This window comes from Aspergillus puulaauensis, chromosome 4, assembly GCF_016861865.1.
Source record: "Aspergillus puulaauensis MK2 DNA, chromosome 4, nearly complete sequence".
Taxonomy (NCBI): domain Eukaryota; kingdom Fungi; phylum Ascomycota; class Eurotiomycetes; order Eurotiales; family Aspergillaceae; genus Aspergillus; species Aspergillus puulaauensis.
The window spans coordinates 1,903,960-1,922,865 of NC_054860.1; the positions used below are offsets into that span (position 1 = coordinate 1,903,960).

General features: G+C 50.4%; 8 protein-coding genes across 8 annotated transcripts; 3 read left to right on the forward strand and 5 right to left on the reverse strand.

The window, feature by feature from the left end:
- Positions 1–4: 4 nt before the first annotated feature.
- On the reverse strand, positions 5–928 carry APUU_40781A (uncharacterized protein; the record flags this gene model as incomplete). The annotated part of the gene is made up of 2 exons (XM_041703891.1): positions 5–567; positions 628–928. The coding sequence occupies 2 exons, from the start codon at positions 926–928 to the stop codon at positions 5–7; spliced, it is 864 nt and encodes a 287-aa protein (XP_041556531.1).
- Positions 929–1,878: 950 nt separating this feature from the next.
- Positions 1,879–5,492, reverse strand: APUU_40782A (putative nuclear serine protease HtrA2/Nma111; the record flags this gene model as incomplete). The annotated part of the gene is made up of 4 exons (XM_041703892.1): positions 1,879–2,049; positions 2,100–2,297; positions 2,358–4,658; positions 4,710–5,492. 4 exons carry the CDS (start codon positions 5,490–5,492, stop codon positions 1,879–1,881), a joined length of 3,453 nt encoding a protein of 1,150 aa, XP_041556532.1.
- A 799-nt stretch (positions 5,493–6,291) lies between these two features.
- Positions 6,292–7,382, reverse strand: APUU_40783A (uncharacterized protein; the record flags this gene model as incomplete). Its single annotated transcript, XM_041703893.1, has 2 exons — positions 6,292–6,965; positions 7,178–7,382. The coding sequence occupies 2 exons, from the start codon at positions 7,380–7,382 to the stop codon at positions 6,292–6,294; spliced, it is 879 nt and encodes a 292-aa protein (XP_041556533.1).
- Positions 7,383–10,323: 2,941 nt separating this feature from the next.
- On the forward strand, positions 10,324–12,025 carry APUU_40784S (DUF2841 domain-containing protein; the record flags this gene model as incomplete). Its single annotated transcript, XM_041703894.1, has 6 exons — positions 10,324–10,326; positions 10,382–10,586; positions 10,636–10,729; positions 10,783–11,126; positions 11,177–11,362; positions 11,418–12,025. 6 exons carry the CDS (start codon positions 10,324–10,326, stop codon positions 12,023–12,025), a joined length of 1,440 nt encoding a protein of 479 aa, XP_041556534.1.
- Positions 12,026–12,574: 549 nt separating this feature from the next.
- APUU_40785A (uncharacterized protein) lies at positions 12,575–13,425 on the reverse strand (the record flags this gene model as incomplete). Its single annotated transcript, XM_041703895.1, has 3 exons — positions 12,575–12,772; positions 12,895–13,308; positions 13,363–13,425. The coding sequence occupies 3 exons, from the start codon at positions 13,423–13,425 to the stop codon at positions 12,575–12,577; spliced, it is 675 nt and encodes a 224-aa protein (XP_041556535.1).
- Positions 13,426–14,339: 914 nt separating this feature from the next.
- On the reverse strand, positions 14,340–15,757 carry APUU_40786A (HSP70/90 family co-chaperone CNS1; the record flags this gene model as incomplete). The annotated part of the gene is made up of 3 exons (XM_041703897.1): positions 14,340–15,055; positions 15,119–15,391; positions 15,472–15,757. 3 exons carry the CDS (start codon positions 15,755–15,757, stop codon positions 14,340–14,342), a joined length of 1,275 nt encoding a protein of 424 aa, XP_041556536.1.
- Positions 15,758–16,198: 441 nt separating this feature from the next.
- APUU_40787S (uncharacterized protein) lies at positions 16,199–16,624 on the forward strand (the record flags this gene model as incomplete). Its single annotated transcript, XM_041703898.1, has 1 exon — positions 16,199–16,624. One exon carries the CDS (start codon positions 16,199–16,201, stop codon positions 16,622–16,624), a length of 426 nt encoding a protein of 141 aa, XP_041556537.1.
- Positions 16,625–17,162: 538 nt separating this feature from the next.
- On the forward strand, positions 17,163–18,176 carry APUU_40788S (peroxidase; the record flags this gene model as incomplete). The annotated part of the gene is made up of 2 exons (XM_041703899.1): positions 17,163–17,272; positions 17,351–18,176. 2 exons carry the CDS (start codon positions 17,163–17,165, stop codon positions 18,174–18,176), a joined length of 936 nt encoding a protein of 311 aa, XP_041556538.1.
- Positions 18,177–18,906: the final 730 nt, after the last annotated feature.

Genomic DNA, 18,906 nt, shown 5'->3' on the forward strand with positions numbered 1-18,906 from the left:
ATAATTAATCAATCGGTATCGCAACCTCATTCCCCACATTCGTCACAACCTTCAACGAACCCCCAAGACACCAACAAGTCCCAGGCGTCTGCTCCCCCGTCCCCTCAACATTATAAGTGCAGCCCACATCCTCGCGCTCCTGGAAATAATTCATCGCATTGCACAGCCCCAGGCACGCGTCAAACGAGCCGAGCACCACCGACGCAAGGTCCTTCTTCCCACTGCCCCCGAAATCAGAGTCGCAGAATATCCGGTACCGCTTGGGCCCCGGGATATGGACTATGACTGTGTTGTTGGCTGTTGGGCAGATGGAGGTTGGAGACGGGTTGGGCGTTGCTTGGACTCCGGATAGGGTTATTGTGGCGTCTGCGCCGGCGTCTGTGTCGAAGGGGGAGGTGTATGTTGCTGTTGGGGTTGTTGTTGGTGAGGATGAGGGTGATGATGAAGATGAAGATGATGATGATGTTTCTGGTGATGTTGCGTTATTTGATGATATGTCGTTGTCGTTGTCGTTGCCGTTGTCTGTGCTTGTAGGAGAGGACTGGGATGCTGACTCTGACTCCGTTCCTATTCAATCAATCAGCAACTTTGAATATCAATATGAACTTAATCAAAAAAGAAACATACCACCCTTCTTCACCAATCCAACCCCCAATCCAACCGAAAGCCCAATGACCGCCGCAACAAGCACCCCCAGCGCAACCCACAGGATGAAAAACTTCTTCTTCCCGATTCCCTGCTGCACAGGCGGTCCAGTGTGTCCATGTCCATGTCCCTGCCCATGCCCATACCCATTTTGCGCAGGATATCCAAACCCAGGACCCTGCAGAAATACAGCCTCCAGACCAGGCTGGGTATGCCGATCCGGCACGGCCTCTTTGAAGGAATCGCCCGTCATCGTCGCCGTTTGAAGTATTGTCCTACTCATGGTGCTGATGTGATTTTTTTCTAGAAAAAAAAAAAATACGAATCGGAAAAGAAAAGGAAAAAGAGAGAGGAAAACACAGCGCCAGGACGGGATGCACTACTATGTATCTATGTACATATCTAGCCGCTGAACTCTGCGCTGCAATTCCAGTCGTTTAAGCTGATTCGTACTTGGGAAGGCTCACTGAGACCTGAAACAGTGTCTATCTGGTCCCCTGCAGCTGGGCACATTTTAGTTTAGTTAGTCTGTCCAAGGTTATTTCTGCTAAACGCCGACTCCTAGCAATTGGCGCTGTGGGAGCGAGAACCCGGGCGACAGCTAATTAAGGAGTCAGGCCAATAATTACAGTTAACAGGAGTAATAAATAAAATCCCCTTCTAAATCCATAAAATAGAACGGCCGTATGAGACAAGTCCTCCCCATCAATACATACAGACATCTGCTGAGGTCCTTGAACGGACGACGCTCTAAGCGCCGACCAAACCCACAATGTCGCGCCGTTGGTTAAGCGCATGCACGTTATTTTGGGAACAAAAGACAACTCCAGGCTTGGCGGCGCGTAGAGCCCTGATCTCTTTTCCATGCTGAACCGAGATTGGTTATTTTCCTGGGGGTTGGGAAGGGTTTTATCCACTTCACAGTGCATGGACCCTCCATGTCCAACCCTAACTGATTAACATCATTGGAACAAGAATCAAGACATCGTCCCAGCGTTCTGGAAACGAATCAAATAAGGTAGAGCCTAATCTGTCAAATGCTTTCGCCAGCGAAAGGCTCAGCTGCTCTGGGCAGTTCCCTCCAGCGAATTCGCAGACGCAGATACGCTCTTGTCATGATCGTCGTTTGGAATTACGAGCTTGAGCAGAACTCAGGTAGTTGCACTGTCATTATGTGTATTTACCATGCAGAATGTACACGGTCTATGAACCAGGTGGAGTGTTGTATCTATATTATACAGTGTCCGGCTCTATATCGCTCCCGCCGTCGAATCCCTCGTCCATGGCATCGGGGTTCAGGTTCGCCACGTCCGCATCCACGCCGTCCTTGTCTTTTTTGTCGTGCGAGATTGACTTCCATCCTAGCTCCTGCGTGTCGTCCTTGATGTATTCGGACATGGGGAACTATTCCACCAGTTAGTTCGCTGTAGCAAATAGAAAAAAGAGGAACATACGTAATGGTCGTTCTTCTTCATGGTAACTACCCAAGGGACGTTATCGAATGTCACTGCGCGGATCCGGAAGTATGTGTTATCCGGGATCTTCTTCACTTCCTCGACGAAACGATCGAGATCTGGTGTCGGCACTCCGTTCACTGCTGTGACGAAATTGGTGGGCGAAAGGCCATATTGGTAGGCCGGAGATCCGCGACTCTTTGTTTATTATTAGCATATACAGACAGCAAAAGACAGCAAAAAAAGTAGGAGACACACCCGTGCGCTGACATAGATCTCGCTATGCAGCTTCGAAATCTGCTGGCGTACGGCGTGGTGTGGCTTCTGCAGCACCGCACCGCAAAAGACAACCGCTCGATCGGTCTCCAGATCCTCCGTCGACACGGTAGGCACCTGGATCCGCATTTCTTCCCCGTTACGCACAATAAGTGCCTCGAGCACTTCCTTCTCGTACATAATGTCGAGTTCAGACACGCGCGTGATCAACTGTCCATCCAGAGTGAGAATGATATCGCCCTCCTGGAAGCTGTCTGCCGACGAGTTGAAATCCGGCGGCGGGCAGTCGACCTTCCGCACCATAAACAGTTGATGTCGGGACGGGTTCGCCTTGGCGACCTCTTCAATCCATTCCTCTGAGACTCCCATGATGCGCGCCTGGCTCATCTGCACCACATAGCTTTCCATGTTTAGGATCCGCAGTTTCGGCAAGACTCCTTGCTGGATCTTGCTCACAACGGGCAGCAATGCGGGCGTCGCAAATCCGAGGTGGTATTCGACGTCTTTGTGGGAGCTAGGTGTACGTTCACCGAGATAATTCAACCACAAGGCCTGGACAACACCGTCTTCGCCGACCAAAACACCGTTCGAACACTGTCCACTCAGCCCTGTATCGACAGTCACCGCATCCAAGTTGATAGCACGGTACCGCGGCGCAGAAGCATTAGCGGGGATCGAAACTGTCGTGATATCAGTAACGGCAGTCTTGGCAACCACGATGCGGAAATTCTGGTTGAAGCCGACAAAAATCGTGTCTTGGCCCTGCTTGATGTATTCCGTGTTGAGCTTTGCGCTTTGGACTGGGGCTTGCACCAAGGAAGGGTCATATTGAATGACACAATAGTTTTGCAGTGGGTGGAGGAAAATGACTTTGGCCGCAACAATAATCGAATCTGCCACGGTCACGTTGATGTCACATAGGTTGTAGGGTACAATGGCACGCGACACCACCACCAAGCCCTTATCAGCATCCACAACAAGTCCAAACCCAGTCTTCTTTGCCTGAGGGAACCCATCCAGCTTCAAGGGCATCGTGCAAGAGACGCGCACAAAACTGCGCACGATCTCGGCGGCAGCAGGTTGGCTTACGCCGTCCAGCTGGATGAAATCAGCCTTCCTTGGAACCGGTGTCAAGGCCTTGACGGGTTCCGCGAGGTCAGAGAAATCCCAAAGACCGCTGTCGTCATTTCGGACGGCCAACCGCATCTTTGGATGCCAGTGTCGGTCAATATACACAATGCTCGTCCCCCGTGTGTGCAAGTCGCGAATGTGGCGATATGAAATGACAACTCGAGAGCGATCCGGGATTGATTTCATTACTTCCACAAATTCATCCAAATTTCTGGTTTTCCGTTTGTCCACGGAATCAATCAACCATCCTGAAAGGGTATTCTCGAGTTTGAAGGAGCCCGCTGCTTCACACACGTAAACACCCTTTGTGGCAATGGCATAGAGTCGAGACTGCTGGTAGGATAGGTTATGGAACGTTCCACCAGCAACAGTTACAAACCGATCGGGCGTAATGGCATGCAGGTCGCCAATGTCGCATTCAACCTCCATGTCTTGACCGCCTCTCTGCACCAGCAATCGCACCGACTTCCCAACACTGGAATCCAAAATGTCGTCCAATCGAACAAATCGGGTGAGGAGTTCTCCATTCACCTGCAGGAGTACATCGCCCTCCAGAATCTTTCCATCCGCAGGACCTTCGGGAAGAATGATCTCCGCAACCAACATACTCGTTTCGTTGGGAGCTGCCTTGCGCACCTTCGTTTCCCATTCGGGAGTCAATCCCAGGCGCCGACACTCATCAAAAGGTTTGAGAATCCATTGGGTCTGGATAGTACCTCTGGTGACTAGCTGTCCTCGACGGATGCATTCTAGAGCACGTTGCGGTCGGTCCAGCGGCAGGAAATAGTCGGTTGCAGCGCCATCTGCACGACCTCCAGCCTGCAGCGCGATGGCATTTCCTGCAAGATTGACCACAGGACTTCCGGAGCTACCACCGCTAGCCGCAGCGGCAGCCTGAATGTAATTGGTGTTGAAGTCACTATAGCCTTCGCCGTACTCAGGAGCGTTTCGATCAAGTCGACTGATGACACCGGATAGAATGCTCAGTTTCTCTCCTGCGTCATTACCAACAACCCGGATCTCTGAGCCCACACGAGCACCATCGGGCTGGAGCTTGAGTTCTCTGAGTTTCATGTGTCGAATCGCTTTGGGATCGAATTTTAGTAATCCGAAATCGTGGACTGGGTCTCGATATACCGGAGAGACATCGCACTAGTTATACCGTCAGACATTCCCTTCATTTTTGAACCTCGGCCAACTTACCTCCTCGTGGTTATCAAAGATAACATAACCCCAGAACGGACCCGGACAGACCACATGTCGGTTGGTAAGGATATATCCGCGCTCAGCATCGACCACGAATCCCGTAGCTTGACTGCTCATTGACAGCTCCGTATCGAACGAGCAAGTCTGGCAGAAATGGATAGAGACGACACTCTTCACTACCTCCTCAATCGTAGCCTGCCACTCCGGCGAATCTGCCTGCGTAGGCCCAACGGCCATCAAAGGCCCCAGATCGTCCTCATCTTGAACATCATAAACGGTTCCGTTGGCCGGGGTAGAATCCCCGGGCGTGAGCGTCGAGTTTTCGGGCTTCAGGTGCTTCACTGGCCGCTCCGCCGTTGCAGAGATGGAATTCCGCTTGCGCTTCGCGACGCCGTCTCCATTCATGTTCGTGGTTGTAGCGTAAGCGGTCGCACTGGATTTAGGATCGGTTTTTGATGAGAGTCGTGAGGAAGTCGACGCGCTAGCAGTCTGACTGGTAACACGAGAATCGGGGGTTGCAACGGCGGCTGATGTCCGGCGGAGCAAGGACGGAGTTGGTCGCCAACGCGCGAGGAGGCTGCGGCTGAACACTAAGGTCGAAAACGATGGAGATTTAACGGGGAGACGCCAGGGGATATTTACGCAGGATCGAAAGCGAGGAAGGAGAGAGGACCAGGCGGGCAACGATGTTGCCGAAACAGAAGGCGAAGCAGCGGCGATAGCAGTGGAGTTGAGAGCAACACTTGGACACCTTCTGTTGGCCAGAAGCCAACAAGACATTCACAAGGCTCCAGAGAGAGGACAAGGAGTGAGGAGCGATGGGGAAAGGCTAAAAGAGGGTAATGGGGTGGTTGAGAACGAGGCTGACAAGAAAAAGTCAGGCGAACTGCGATCCTTGAGGTGACGGGCGTGAATCTGGGCGGAGACCCGGACAGGCGCCGCACAAGCCTCACTGATTGGGCCATCCCCCTCCCTCCGCCTGCAATGTCCGTCAGTCGGATGACCGATATTCAGGGATAGGGACAAGCATGGTCTCAATATTCTCTATATTTATATTTCTGGTTGTTCTGTGGTTGGAGTATCAATGTAACATTCAAGCCTGCTGTTTCGGCGCACGGGCCCCAAGCATCAACAGCTGATGGGTGCTGTACTAATCACAATATACCAAGCTACATGTACAAATCTAGGCTACTCTAGGTAAGAATAAAGACAGTACCCAATATTCAAGGGCCCTCCTGTGTCCCATCAGGTGGCAGTTTAGCCGGACGGTCAAAAATTTCGTATATACTCCCGAAAGTCATTGACACGACGCTTCGGCGCACGGTATCCAAGCCAGATCAGAGTATAACGCAAAATCCGTGCGAGCGAGGACAAGTCATCCGCAAAACAAGCTTCAGCAAGGCGTTTCGACTATCCCGCCAGGGTGCGAGGTTCAAGCAGGGTACGGCGGAAGAGATTTCAGAGTGGAATAACCACCGATTTTCCAAGGTGGTTTGAGGACTCGAATCTTCGACTGTTCCTTTTAGATCCTTCCGGTTATTATCCACAAGCGTGTAGTGACGCTGCCCTCTCGGCTTGCTCACACGCCGTGTTCAGTAGTGGGCGACAAGCCCGCAGGTCCCCCATTTCCTTGGGATCCCTGATTAATATTCGCGGCCCCTTGCGCGCCTCGCGGGAACAATTCGTTGAGTTTGGTGTAGAGGTCATTGATAGCTGGTAGGTTCGGAGGTGGTGTCATAATAGCAGGTGTGGGAGGAACCACTCCCCCAGACTTTTTTCCCTTATCTGCCACCGTGGCCAGGTATGCGAGATTGACCTGCAAGCGCCGCATACAATTAACATATTCGGGACTCCGTTGGACATTCTTGTCAGGAGTCGATTCTGATGTCGGCGACGGGTTCGAATCCTGCGAGGCCTGCTGGGCGGGTGGGCCACCCGCCTTGCCTGATGTTTGAAGGTTTATCGCCTCCTGCAGAAGCATAGAGTTGATTTCCAGAAGAACAGAAACGCGTTCTTTGTCACGCGCGACCGCTGCCGGTGATTGAACTGCCGGGGCAGTGCTTTGCGGCGGGCCTTGTTGAGCTGTGACCGGTTGTTGAGCAGGAGCCATACTCTTCGCCATACCTGAGGACATATTTTGCGCGAAGGACTGTGCTTGCGTCGCCGGGATGTTCGCAGTCGAGGATGTTGGCTGGGAAAAAGCGGCGGTTACGGGAGGCTGGGTGAATGGGGCAGAGAAATTCGCTTGGGGTCCTAGAGAGCCGAAAAACCAACAAGTCAGTAAATTGCTTATCGTTAACTTCAAATATGACGGTGGCACAAAAGCTGGAGCTGGAGCTTATTCGATAAAAAAGACAGCAGGCGCTTTCGACCAGCCGACCAGCGCCCGGACAGGGGAGGTTACGCGCACGAAGAACGAGATGAAAGAACAAAAAAGAAAGCAAGTAATAACAAAGCAAGCGTACCTGGAGATTGCTGGGGAAAATTTGGCGGCATCATAGCTCCACTAGGTTGCAGTGGTACAGCACCGAACGAGGGTTGAGACGGAGCATTTGACTGAGGAAAGGAGGGATGGTTCGGATAGTATGGAAACTGCTGCGGATTGCCCTGCGTAGGGACAGGGTAACCCGGATTGTGCTGCATTGGAAAGCCGGAAGCGTTGGGGTCCATTGCCGTTTCGCGTTCAGGAGACTTAGAGACGCAAATACGATAATAATAATAGCGCTTTTAATGGTAAATGACAGGGAGGTTAATTTAGGAATTCCCAGTTTCTCTTGCGATGGGCCAAATCCAACTCGACATCCACGCGCAGGCGGCCAAGCAATCGCAAAGACCACGAAACCGTTTCGCTGGAGGGTTTCCAGTAAAGATTGCAGGAAAAACAAAGTCGAGCCCCGACGAAGCAAATAATTGTGATTGGTTGCCAGAAGGAGCGGTGGTGTCGAAAAGAATGAATCGGGTTGATAGAAGGAGATCGGGGCAAAAGAGATTTGCTGGTCGATCAGTCTTCGGCCGTTTGGGCGGAGAGGCTAATGCAATGGGTTTCCTTGGGCCGTGGAGGCAGAGAATATGGATAATCAAGATGAGATTCAAATCATGTTATTGAGAATAATGTACAAGCTGGTCCGATTTCCTGAGCAATGAGGATGGAGTCGAGAAGAGGAAGAAGAGATGCCGACGGGGAGCCAGATCAGGTGCTCGCCTTGTAATTCAGGGAGTCATTACCAGTACGATACCTGAACTTTGCTCATAAATTCTTCGAATAACGATAATATTACACAACCGAGACGTTTAATTTACGTATCATACGTTCATCACGGGCCTCTCGGGCAGCTTACCTGGACCTCGCCTCAGCCTCAACTGGAAGTTCGTCTCTTCTTCCTCTGTTTACCTTCTCCAGCCTCTTTGCTCCCTGCAGCCATATACAATCATAGGTAGATCTCCAGTTCCACATTCGTCGTGTATTCTCCAGTCTCACGGCTTTCAGACGGCGCTCAACACAATTCCCATATCGGTAGACATCGCTGTACTTGGTTCAGCCCGCCACGCTACAGAGGTACGCCCATCTGAACAATTTACTCCAAACGGAGCACTGCTCAAGAGACATGGTCCAACGGAGGCGGGCGAGTACTTTTGCCCAACCGGCATTGGTCCGGCTGGTCCACTTAGTGTGACAGGTATACAAGTCGAAAAGCCGCATCCATGGCTGTGGCCCCGGGGAACAACCTATACCTCCGATCAATCGCGTGCCAATCATTTACCGGGACGTTTCCTATCCGAATAGTTTATTCCTGACTGGTTGGTAATTGGCTGCAAATTATACAGCCCTGTACCCAAGATGCAGTCCTTGTCCCTCAGAATCGGGTCGCTTTCGCCTCGAGGATCGAGAACATAAGGCTTCTGATTCCATTGAGAAGGCAGGTCTGCCACTGAACCTTCTGGTTCTTTAGCTTTTTGTTTTGTTTTGATTAACATGACCAGTCAGATGTTCCCCCAGTGGGCCTATACAAATTCTCATACATCCAATATCGACAGATCAGGCCCTGCCACGGAACACTGAAACAATGAATGTGCCGCTGGGTTGTCCCGTTGCGGTATGCAAATATGTTTCTCTCAGCTGGTAAGAGGCGCAACAAGCCCACACAAGATCAACGGGGGCTTCGATTCTCAACTGAGCCTCCTTTCAGCTCCAGTTGCCAGCCGGTCAATGGGGACCAAGTAACGAACAATAAGCGAGCTAACAAAAGCCACTGCTGATAGGCCCTTTCGTCCTTACTGAAAGGAATAAGCTTTGGTGTCTTTTATCGGCCGAGAACGCTTCCAGCATACAGAGCTTTGTCCGGGATTGACTGAGAGCTACCGTATGTTGTCTTCACACATTTTCTCAACCCTCAACCATGTGGATGGCCAGCCTCGCGGATGTCACTTCTTCTTCCGAACCACTAGCCGGATGCCGGAAGCCCAAAAGGGACAGTCTGAAGCCTGACCCAGAGTTCGCGGATATATTCCGGGGAGGGTCGGCTGAAGATTTGATTGTCATTCTCGATTCCTCTCATGTTCATGAACTATTTTAGCACTCTCAGATTGGGGCAAAACAAACATGGATCAATGACCTGACCCACATACGAAGCACAAGTCGACGCCTAGAGACCGACACATCAGGTATGGGAAACTTTATCCGACAAATAATTTGCCCAGAGGACCATCGAGAGAAAATAATCCACTAAAGTGATTCAATCCAGCGTTAACCGCACTTTATTTGTCACAAATGGTCTCTTGAGACTAGACTCGTATGCTCTTCGATGCCGACCAGGGTACAGGAACAAGTCCGCCTTGCTCGAGATCGCTTGAGAGCGTGCAATGATAAGGTTACCATCGATACATGCGGGTGCCCTATGGGAAGCATGCTATCCCATATTCCAAACCGCAGCCAAGATGACGTGCTCTTGAATCCCACTGTGGAGGTTAGTGAGTTGACTAGATTATAACAGACCGAAATAAAGTCAGCTCTCCACAGGTGTCAACTTCCGGTAGATCATCACTGCAGATGTAAAAATAAGGATACGGAAGTGCGTTAGACTGGAACATATGGGGCATCGAAGTTCCATGATCCTGGTCAATGTCGCCTGCCCCGAAGCCACGCTATTGAAAAAAGCTTCCTTCACCGAGGTTTTCCGTGTCGGAGTGAGAAAATTCTCCAGTTGTAGGTTCTCATAACCGATAATATCAATATTTTGTATGCACCATTTCGGGAAAGAACCAACCCAAAGGTTATCCACCTGCGTGGGCTGCATGCAACTGTCTATCAGTGCTGGGATGCATGTTTGAATATCCGATAACGTGCGGATACAAAGCACTAATAGTGGGCCAGAGGATTCAACATTTGTTTTTGCTTTTTATATTCTACCCTAAAGGTTGGGTTCTGTCGCCTCTTAAGACGAAGGCTCCCATATCCTCTCTCCCAGTCCCCCATTCACAATCACACCAGGAGCTCGCGAGCATATTTTTCGACTTGCATAGTACCATTACTACCAACGAATGCTCACCTGAGGGAATTTACTCTACACACTGTGTCATTAACTCTTTATCCAGGACGGTCTAGGTACCCTCTATGGTATGCCGCCACAATTACACCACAAAATATCAACAAAATCTAACTCAATGTTTAGTCGGGCACCTCAGTCTCGATGGATGGGCCCTTGGATAACTTAGGGTCTCACCATTTCGCATTGCTCTACATCGATGAAAGTGGCAAGCTGCGCTTCGACGCCTCTTCATCAGTTGCGAATGATTGCCACAGCATACTGTCACCTGAGGTAACTCATTCATTCTTGAAGGCAGTTGCTGTGTCTGAAGATGGGATGAAGCTTGCCAGTAAGTATTCTGATGTCAAATCTCCTTGGATGGTGGTTGATTGTGACAGATTCTTCCGAAGCCAATTATGAAGCCCAGAGTGGGAGAAGCGCATCCTCCCCGGATTCGCCGGGGACCCCTAACTTCAGCCGCAGATCCTCTATGTAAGCTCTCAGCTCCGTCAAGTCTGTCCCAAGAGACATCTAACAAAGATTAGTTCCCAGCTTATTGACAACAACCAGAAACGAAAGCGGGCATCGCACGAGTATGTGCTACCGATGAGCATAACATGCTACCCGCAAACACTACTTTCGATTAGGAACCAAGGTCTTCTTCGAAAGTATTATGAAAAAGCGTTTGACAGTCTACAGCAGACCAACTGTCGCATTTTAGCAAAAGCCTATATCAAGCTTGTGGAGCCACGAAAACAAGTTAACTACCCGTACAATGGCCGCAAAAACATTGCCGGTGTCCCCAACCAATTTGACCCTGAAGAGACAAAACCCGGCTGGTGGCCAGCTGGCGTTATCCATCGCGAGCCAGATCACCTCCGGAAACCAGGTATGCTATTCCAGTGATGTCCCATCCAAAAGCTATACTGATCTTGTCAGAGAGAATCCGCCTCCTTGTGCACATTTTGTGTGAACTCCGCGAGAGTCACTCGATCTGTGTCGAGAACCTCAAAGAAGCAGACCAGTCCATCCGTCGCCAGATCGCACCCATAGAGCGTCTTCAAGTGCTAGATGAAATCTATCGGGTCCGTGGAGAAGAAGAACGGTACCTCAATGGTAACTCTGGTATGTCTGGCCTACGCTCATATTGCAGAAGCATCATCGACTGACCTTTTCAAAGACGGGCAAGCAGTTGTAAGCGTCTCTCGCGTACATCTTCCCGACATGGCAGATTCCCAAGCATCGCTTTATTCGCCTGCTGGCTCTATTCACGGATCCGACAACACGTCTCGTGACGATGTACCCGACCTGGAGTCTCACACCTCTGTGTTCCCGTCCTCAAACATCTCCATTGGCAATACATCATTCAACCGGCAGCAAGTTGAAGCGACTTCAAACGCCGTCCCTCCAGTCTCCATTCCTCCGAGCGCCATCCCTGGAGCCCCAACTACATGGGACGCATGCCATCCCTCAATACCAGTATCAACGTCACTGCCACCAATCAATCCCGCCATGAAGCATTCCCATTCAGATCCGGCCGCAGCCCATTACAGCCTTGACTTTTCTACATCGATCTTCCCGCACCACGAGCCGATACCAGCCTTCGCTATGCAATCATTTCCCATAGAGCCGTACGCGAACCTGAATCCTCATATGGCCTCTCATATCCCCCACCAGAGTAGCGAGCATCAAAATCCACCGCAAACTCACGCCACGGTCATGCCCCTTGTGCGTACCCCAGGGCCTAACTTAAGCGGCTGTCCTCCTCCTTACTACTTTGACTACTGAGTTCTCTTTTCCCCCACCTCGTGTACAATATCTATACTGTCTTTTCTTATGCGAGCCTTGGTTTTGAGCGTGGACTGGAGCATTTCCGGGAGTTGTTATATGTTTTCATCTGTTTGCGTCTGTTTATTTCTCACTGTCGTTTTTGCGTATAGCGTTTCGGGTTCTGGAGGGAGTTTTCTGGGAGCATATTCTATAATTGTGGACGAAAAGTTGTGTTTTACTATATAGATAAAGATAATCATCATAATCGCTAATTTCTAATGATACATCTCACCACAGTCGACATTCGAAGTTTGTGGACTGAACATCTTATATTGCCAATAAACAGATAAATAAATAAAACATTTCATAAGAAATCCATATACTATTAACATGTAGCCCCGGCCATCATTTCTGCTCCGTATTATCCATGTATTGCATAATTCCCTATATAAGTATAGATAAATTCCAGGTCACATCTCCTGGCATAACCCTATACGTACCCCCAGAGACATACATCACCCGTGCCTTTTCCGCCACATTGGAATTCGATCATCCGTACCACTATATCTAACAATTATATCTCATTTGCCAGTCCTGGTTAATTCTATATTTGTAGCCATCGACGATAACCCTCCATTTGTCTGGGTGGTCGAGTGAGCCACCGAACCCCCTAGTGGATTCTCCGCGTTTGTAGCAGCCATCCATGATGGTCTGCGCGCCGTCGGCGATGTTGTTGTATGATGGGAGTGACCGGGTCTTGGTAGCCTATTTTTGATTCAGAGTTAGACTTGTTTCTTTTCTTTTCTTTTCTTTTTTTCTGCCATGAAATATTCGTAAAAATAAAGCAGGGGTGGGGAAGTTAGGGTTGCTAGATATAGAGTACTCACATCATTACACCAAAGGATCGCATCCCCCCATGAACAACTAACACGCTCACACTTCCCTGCAGCAAGCGTAGGTTTCCCGTCAACTCCACGGAGATGCGAAATCCCCTCTTTGATACGGTCAACCGAGGCGTCGTTAGCGTCATCGTTCGACACGCAGCTGAGCGAGTGGCGCTTGGAAAGGGTATGGGTTTCAAGCTCCGAGACCGGGTCGAAGTGGTCACTGGTGGTGGAAATTACATCCATCACCGTTGGGACGCCTTTGAAGTCTTCGTCGAAGTTGGGGTTGATTTCCTTCAGCTGGGCGTAGACCCCGGCAGCGGTGCCGTTGAGGATGAGATCGGGCCCGTCTGGGTAGGCCTTTGTTCTGAAGGTTGATATGGGATCTCCGGGATTGGCGCCGGGGAGGGCAGGGATCTTTGGGTTGAGGAGTTAGGGTTAGTGTATTTTGAAGCCGGGGAGAGTTCTTACAGCCGATGCCGATGCCGTCAAGGCAAGTAGGGCAAGGAAGGTTGTCACGATAAAGCGGAACATTTTGGATAATAGATCTCGAGTATTCGATGTATGTTTGATGTTTCGAGAAAGAAAAGTATGGTATGGTAAACATTAGAGAGCCGCAGGGGTATGGGTATATTTATGGCGACCAAGAATAATAGCTACGAGATACCTATTGTTGTAGGGGTAGATTCATGTTACAGAATCCAGGACTCGCAAAGAACAAATATTAGATAGAATGTATTTTCTTTTTGCATGCAAGGCGCCTGACTTGGAATTGTCAACAAAGAGCGTCATACTCCATCCGAAATTATTGCACAGGCATCGTATACATTCTCTATATATTAGCAGTGCACAGAACAATATGTAGATCACTCTGCCTGATTACAGGGGACGAGCCATTTATATCTTGCATGCGGCTAGACGCACATGGAGATAAAGGAATATGGGGCAACCACGTTGGTGGCACAGTAGCCAACCTCACCCTATCAACAAAGGCTGTCCGGTCCCTTTGTATGCACACGCCGGTTTGGCCCAGTTACAGTCGATTGGCCACCTCGGATATCACGGCGTTGGATATCTAACATACATCGCTATATCTGTTGGTTGGACTGAAGTTTTAGGCTATGCGAGCCAGCCGAATTGGGCTGGTTTGGAGTTGATGTCTATCTATCTTACTAGCAAGTCCCTGGAAACGTGGCGCCCGTGCCTAATGGTCACTGGTGATTGAAGTTCAGGCCTCCGTAGCCTCTCGGGGCATGGTAAGTATGTAGCCATATCCCCGCTCTCTGAGTACTGAGACGGGTTCAGGTTCGCATGCAGCTTAAGGCAGTTCTCGAGGTGCTGCAGCACTTACAAGCGGTGAAGTGGTGGCCGCTGAGGAGTGTGTCGACTCAGCGACTCAGTACAGTATCTGCTATGTCCCAGAACTGACCCAAAGGGTGGCCATCGTCTCAACCCTCTTTGCGGGCTTTGACTGCAGCAATGAAGTCCTTACTCTTTGCGCTTGGCACAACGTAGATGCGAACCAGTTCGTCAACAACTTCGACTTTGCTCCCACTCAGAATTTGCAACAGAGGAAGCTTCTTTCCGGCCTTTATTAGGCCTCCCGTATGCGTGTCCATGTAGCAGTCCACGTTCTCAATGGTATATTCCTTCTTCGTATCCCACGGCAGCGGGAAGATATAATCGAGATGATTCTCAATCGAAGTGGCCTCCGGGAATCCCTTGATGAAATCAGACTGCGCGTCCATCGGGTATAGTAGCACCGTCGGGAATTCAATAGTGCTCTCCGGCGACAATGGGTCAGGAGTGAGCCTGATATTCGCGTCCTCCATCTCAGGAGGCTGGTTCGTTTTGCGGGTTCTAATCTGTCGAGCGCGGAGCGCAGTGCTCAGGAGCTGTTTCTTCTTGAGCGTTTGCTCGTCGTTGGCCTTTCGCTTAGCGGCTATCCGTTCAAGAGACGCTTTCCGCTCCGTGATCTTCGACGAAACCTGTTGAAGAGGCTTGTTCTTCGGGTCGAGCGCTAATCCACGCGTAGCGACATCCTCTGCCTCAGCTATCTTATCAAGCGCATATAACGCCATCGCGGAGCGGTAATAAGCCTTGACATTGCGCGGGTTGAGCTGTAAGACGGAAGCACAGTCGAGCGTCGTAGATCGGTAGTTCTCTGCATGAAGTCACTAATTAGCATCAAACAGCCCACCGTTGGTAGTAAGAAAGGAATTCATACTCAGCTCCAAATTACACAACGCACGGTTGATATACGATGCCTCCTCAACCTCCCGCCGAAGTCTCTGCTCCTCCTCCTCATCCTCGGGTTTATCCCATTTCTGCTCCTTTGATTTCAACACCGCAACCGCCTTGGTGTAGAATTCCTTCGCATCAATCCACCTCTTCTCCCGCGCGGCCTCATTCCCTTGCTCACGGAAATTTTGCGCAACGTCGCCCCGCGTTCCCTCATTCTGCAACGCGCGCAGCGCATCCAGCATAATGTTCTCGCCATCTGTAGCGCACGCCCGTTAGAAACGCCCGTCCCTTTCCATATCTTCACCTGGGGTGCCAAAGAAGAAGAAGAAAACTCACTCTCATCCCCCGCCTTGCTGATATCCGTCATAAACAACGGCGTCTTATTCAGTATATCCGCCAACTCATCCGTCGTATGGGAATCCACAGCCGCCATCGCAGGCGGGAGGTCCGGCTTGGGGGTATCCTTTGCCAACTCCTTCATCCGTTCCTCATTACCGGGGACAGGGAGCTCGGGGCCTGCGGCAGGCGGGGTTGTTGTTGGCTTGGGCGGGGGCGCGTTGAGGTCCATCGACTCGTCGAAGTCGTCGGGAAGTTCTTCTACCCGGGGGTGCGTGGACGCCATTTTTGTGAGGTTTGCCGGACGTATTGAGGCTGTAGTGGGTGATTCTTTACGTGGTTTGGCCGTTGGGATCATGCTCTTGAGAGAAATTTTGAGACAAACGGTGCAAACAGGAGGGGGAGGGCTAGCCCTATCTTGATGGCCTAAAATGGTAATAGGGGGAGAAGCCAGGGTTTTTATGACGGGAGAGATGCTAATAGGCTGAATCGGATTAAACTGGTTTTATTTTGCTTTGTATGTAGTTTAAATAATGAGAATGGGGTATGCTGCATAGTCTATAATGGATCTACCTGAAGGCCGCGTTTGCGCAGAATAAACGTCGGGATTCTTTGTGCCGCGACAGATATATATACCCTACCGTTGCCATGATGTAGCAATAACCAAGAGCTGTTTACAAACCTACAGACTTTTACAGGTCGCGCAGTTGCTATCACTTACCTCAAAATGAACAAATCCACTCTATCCGCCATCCGAAAGCTCTCCACCCTCACCTCAGACCAAAAAACTGCCGTCATAGACGCGATCGCCGGAGATATGACTACCACGATGATCAGAATATCCCAAGAAATCAACCGCGGGAATCTGGACCCAGACAATACCGCGCCTATGGACAACTTTATTCGCACCCTCCAGCGACACGAGAGAGCGGAGCTGCGAAAGCTAGAGCGGAAAATCGCAGGATATCAGCGTCGAGCAAGGATATGGCGTGCTAAGCGACGGCTTATACGTGTCATCGTTGCGGAGATGAAGCGGCATACGGGGAGTTTGCACCAGTGCCCAAAAACCCTGGCGAAAGCGCTGGAATCTCTGGAGAAGGGTTTATGTTCGGAATCGGGATCGGGCAGTGGCGAATCATCGTCGGGACAATAATTGGCGGCAATCAAGACTGGCCCGTGATATGGGGACGGTGGTTATGGAGACCCAGTCTTCCGCCCGCTTGAAGGGGAAATTCCGAGGTTGCTGAAATAATACCCCGTCATATTCAGTTGATTGCAGTGTCGCAATGGTTTTCCGGCCGAGTGGTGGTGTGTCGGCTATTGTCCGTCGGTGACTGCGAGCATTGAAAACCGACCTACGGAGCAGTTAGGAATCATGAGAAATGAAGTCACGAACCTTTTCTTTTTTTTTTTTTTACCTTTTTGCCCCTTATCCATAGAATCAGAAGTTTGGGTCCATCCAACAATCTTGTAGAAAAAGCGAGGATTACCTCGGTTCTTGGCGGTATTTCTGGCTGCGAAATTCGAACTGATTTTCGGAAGGCCGAGGCTCCACTGCTGTCCCTGGAAGTGCATGTGGTGGTCGCCATCACGCTGAATACCATCATTCTTTTTTCGCTCCCTCCTGCTCTTTTATTCTTCTTCTTCTCTCATAGCCAGTCACCTAATAACATCCTTATAACCCATTCACAATGAGCAAACCCGGAGATTACGACGCTGTTCGCCGCGACATCATCGCCCAGCTGAAGAAGCCCGACTATGATGACGGTAGCACAGGTCCTCTCTTTGTCCGACTAGCATGGTTCGTCTTGTCCCCTATATCTCATTGATGAAATCGGACTTTTCCGAAGTAGTAGTCCTAACAAGAAACCACAAATAGGCACTCCTCTGGTACCTACGATGTTGAGAGCGACACAGGCGGCTCCAACGGCGCTGGTATGCGCTACGAAGCCGAAGGTGGCGACCCCGCAAACGCTGGCCTTCAGCACGGTCGTACCTTCCTCGAACCCGTAAAAGAGAGACACCCCTGGATCACATATAGCGACCTGTGGACGCTCGCAGGCGTAGTCGCGATCAAGCAGATGGGCGGACCTGAAATCACTTGGCAGCCAGGGCGTACCGATCACGCCGACGACTCAAAGGTTCCACCACGCGGCCGGTTACCGGATGGTGCCCAGGGCGCAGACCACCTGCGATTCATCTTCTACCGTATGGGCTTCAACGACCAGGAGATCGTGGCGTTGTCGGGCGGGCATAACCTTGGCCGAGGCCACGCGGATCGGAGTGGATTCCAGGGACCTTGGGTGAACAACCCGACGCGGTTTTCGAACCAGTTCTTCAAGCTGCTGCTGAACCTGGAGTGGAAGCAGACGACATTGAAGAATGGTATCACTCAGTTCCAGTATGTTGATCCTGATGCGGAGGAGGGTGACGAGCCGCTCATGATGCTGCCGACTGATATTGCGCTGCGGGAGGACCCCAAGTTCCGACCCTGGGTGGAGAAGTATGCGAAGGATAAGGATTTGTTCTTCGATCACTTTTCGAAGGTGTTCGCCAAGTTGATTGAGTTGGGAATTCAGCGGGATGCGAGCGGCACTGTTGTCAACACAGACAATATCAAGGGCGGTTATATCTCTGCGCCGAAGAAGAGCAATACACCCACTGGGCCACCACGCAAGGACCGCTCCCAGCAGGCCCGGCTGTAAACCAAAGCAGGAGTGTTGTTGGATGTCTTGTATATATCTGTTGTTCTGCATTAGTTTCATTTGTCAGTTAGATTCTTAGAAGCCAGAAAGATAAGACCTGGTACGGATAGATAATATACCACCTTTTGAAGACACTGAAGCTTCCCCTGGGGCCCCTGGCGTTAATTAAAAGAGAGGAAATGTGGTCAGACCCCATCGAAATGCGGGGAAAGGCTCCTGTCTGGGGTTGTTGTAGCATCCCTCGGCGACTTTTCAAATGTCCCGCCCATGATTGGCCGTGGCCCCATCCACCCCAACAAATCGCTCACCAGACCGTCTTGGAAGCAAAACCATCTCCAACTCTTTAACGCACAAATTAATAATAATAATACATATCGCGTAGATCCATCCTGGTGAGACCGGATCACGATGGCTAGAGGGAAATTCGTTTTTCACTAGGTTTACATACATTCGCCTGGGCGAGAAAACAAACAGAGTCGAAGCACATATAGATTTAAACCAGCAGTGCCATCATTCGAAGCAATTAAATCAGAATCGAGTACTCCATATCCTGTTCTGATGATGCGAGGTTATACATGAGAACCAGGATATGGGTTGCTTTTGAAAGTAAGGATCATGGCGATCCTGTATCGTCGGGCCACTGACATCCGTATATGGCATAATAGCGCGGTACCCTTTAGCAGGAGTGTTCCGTGCATGTGGAAAGAGATGGTTAAGTTAATGGCTGAAT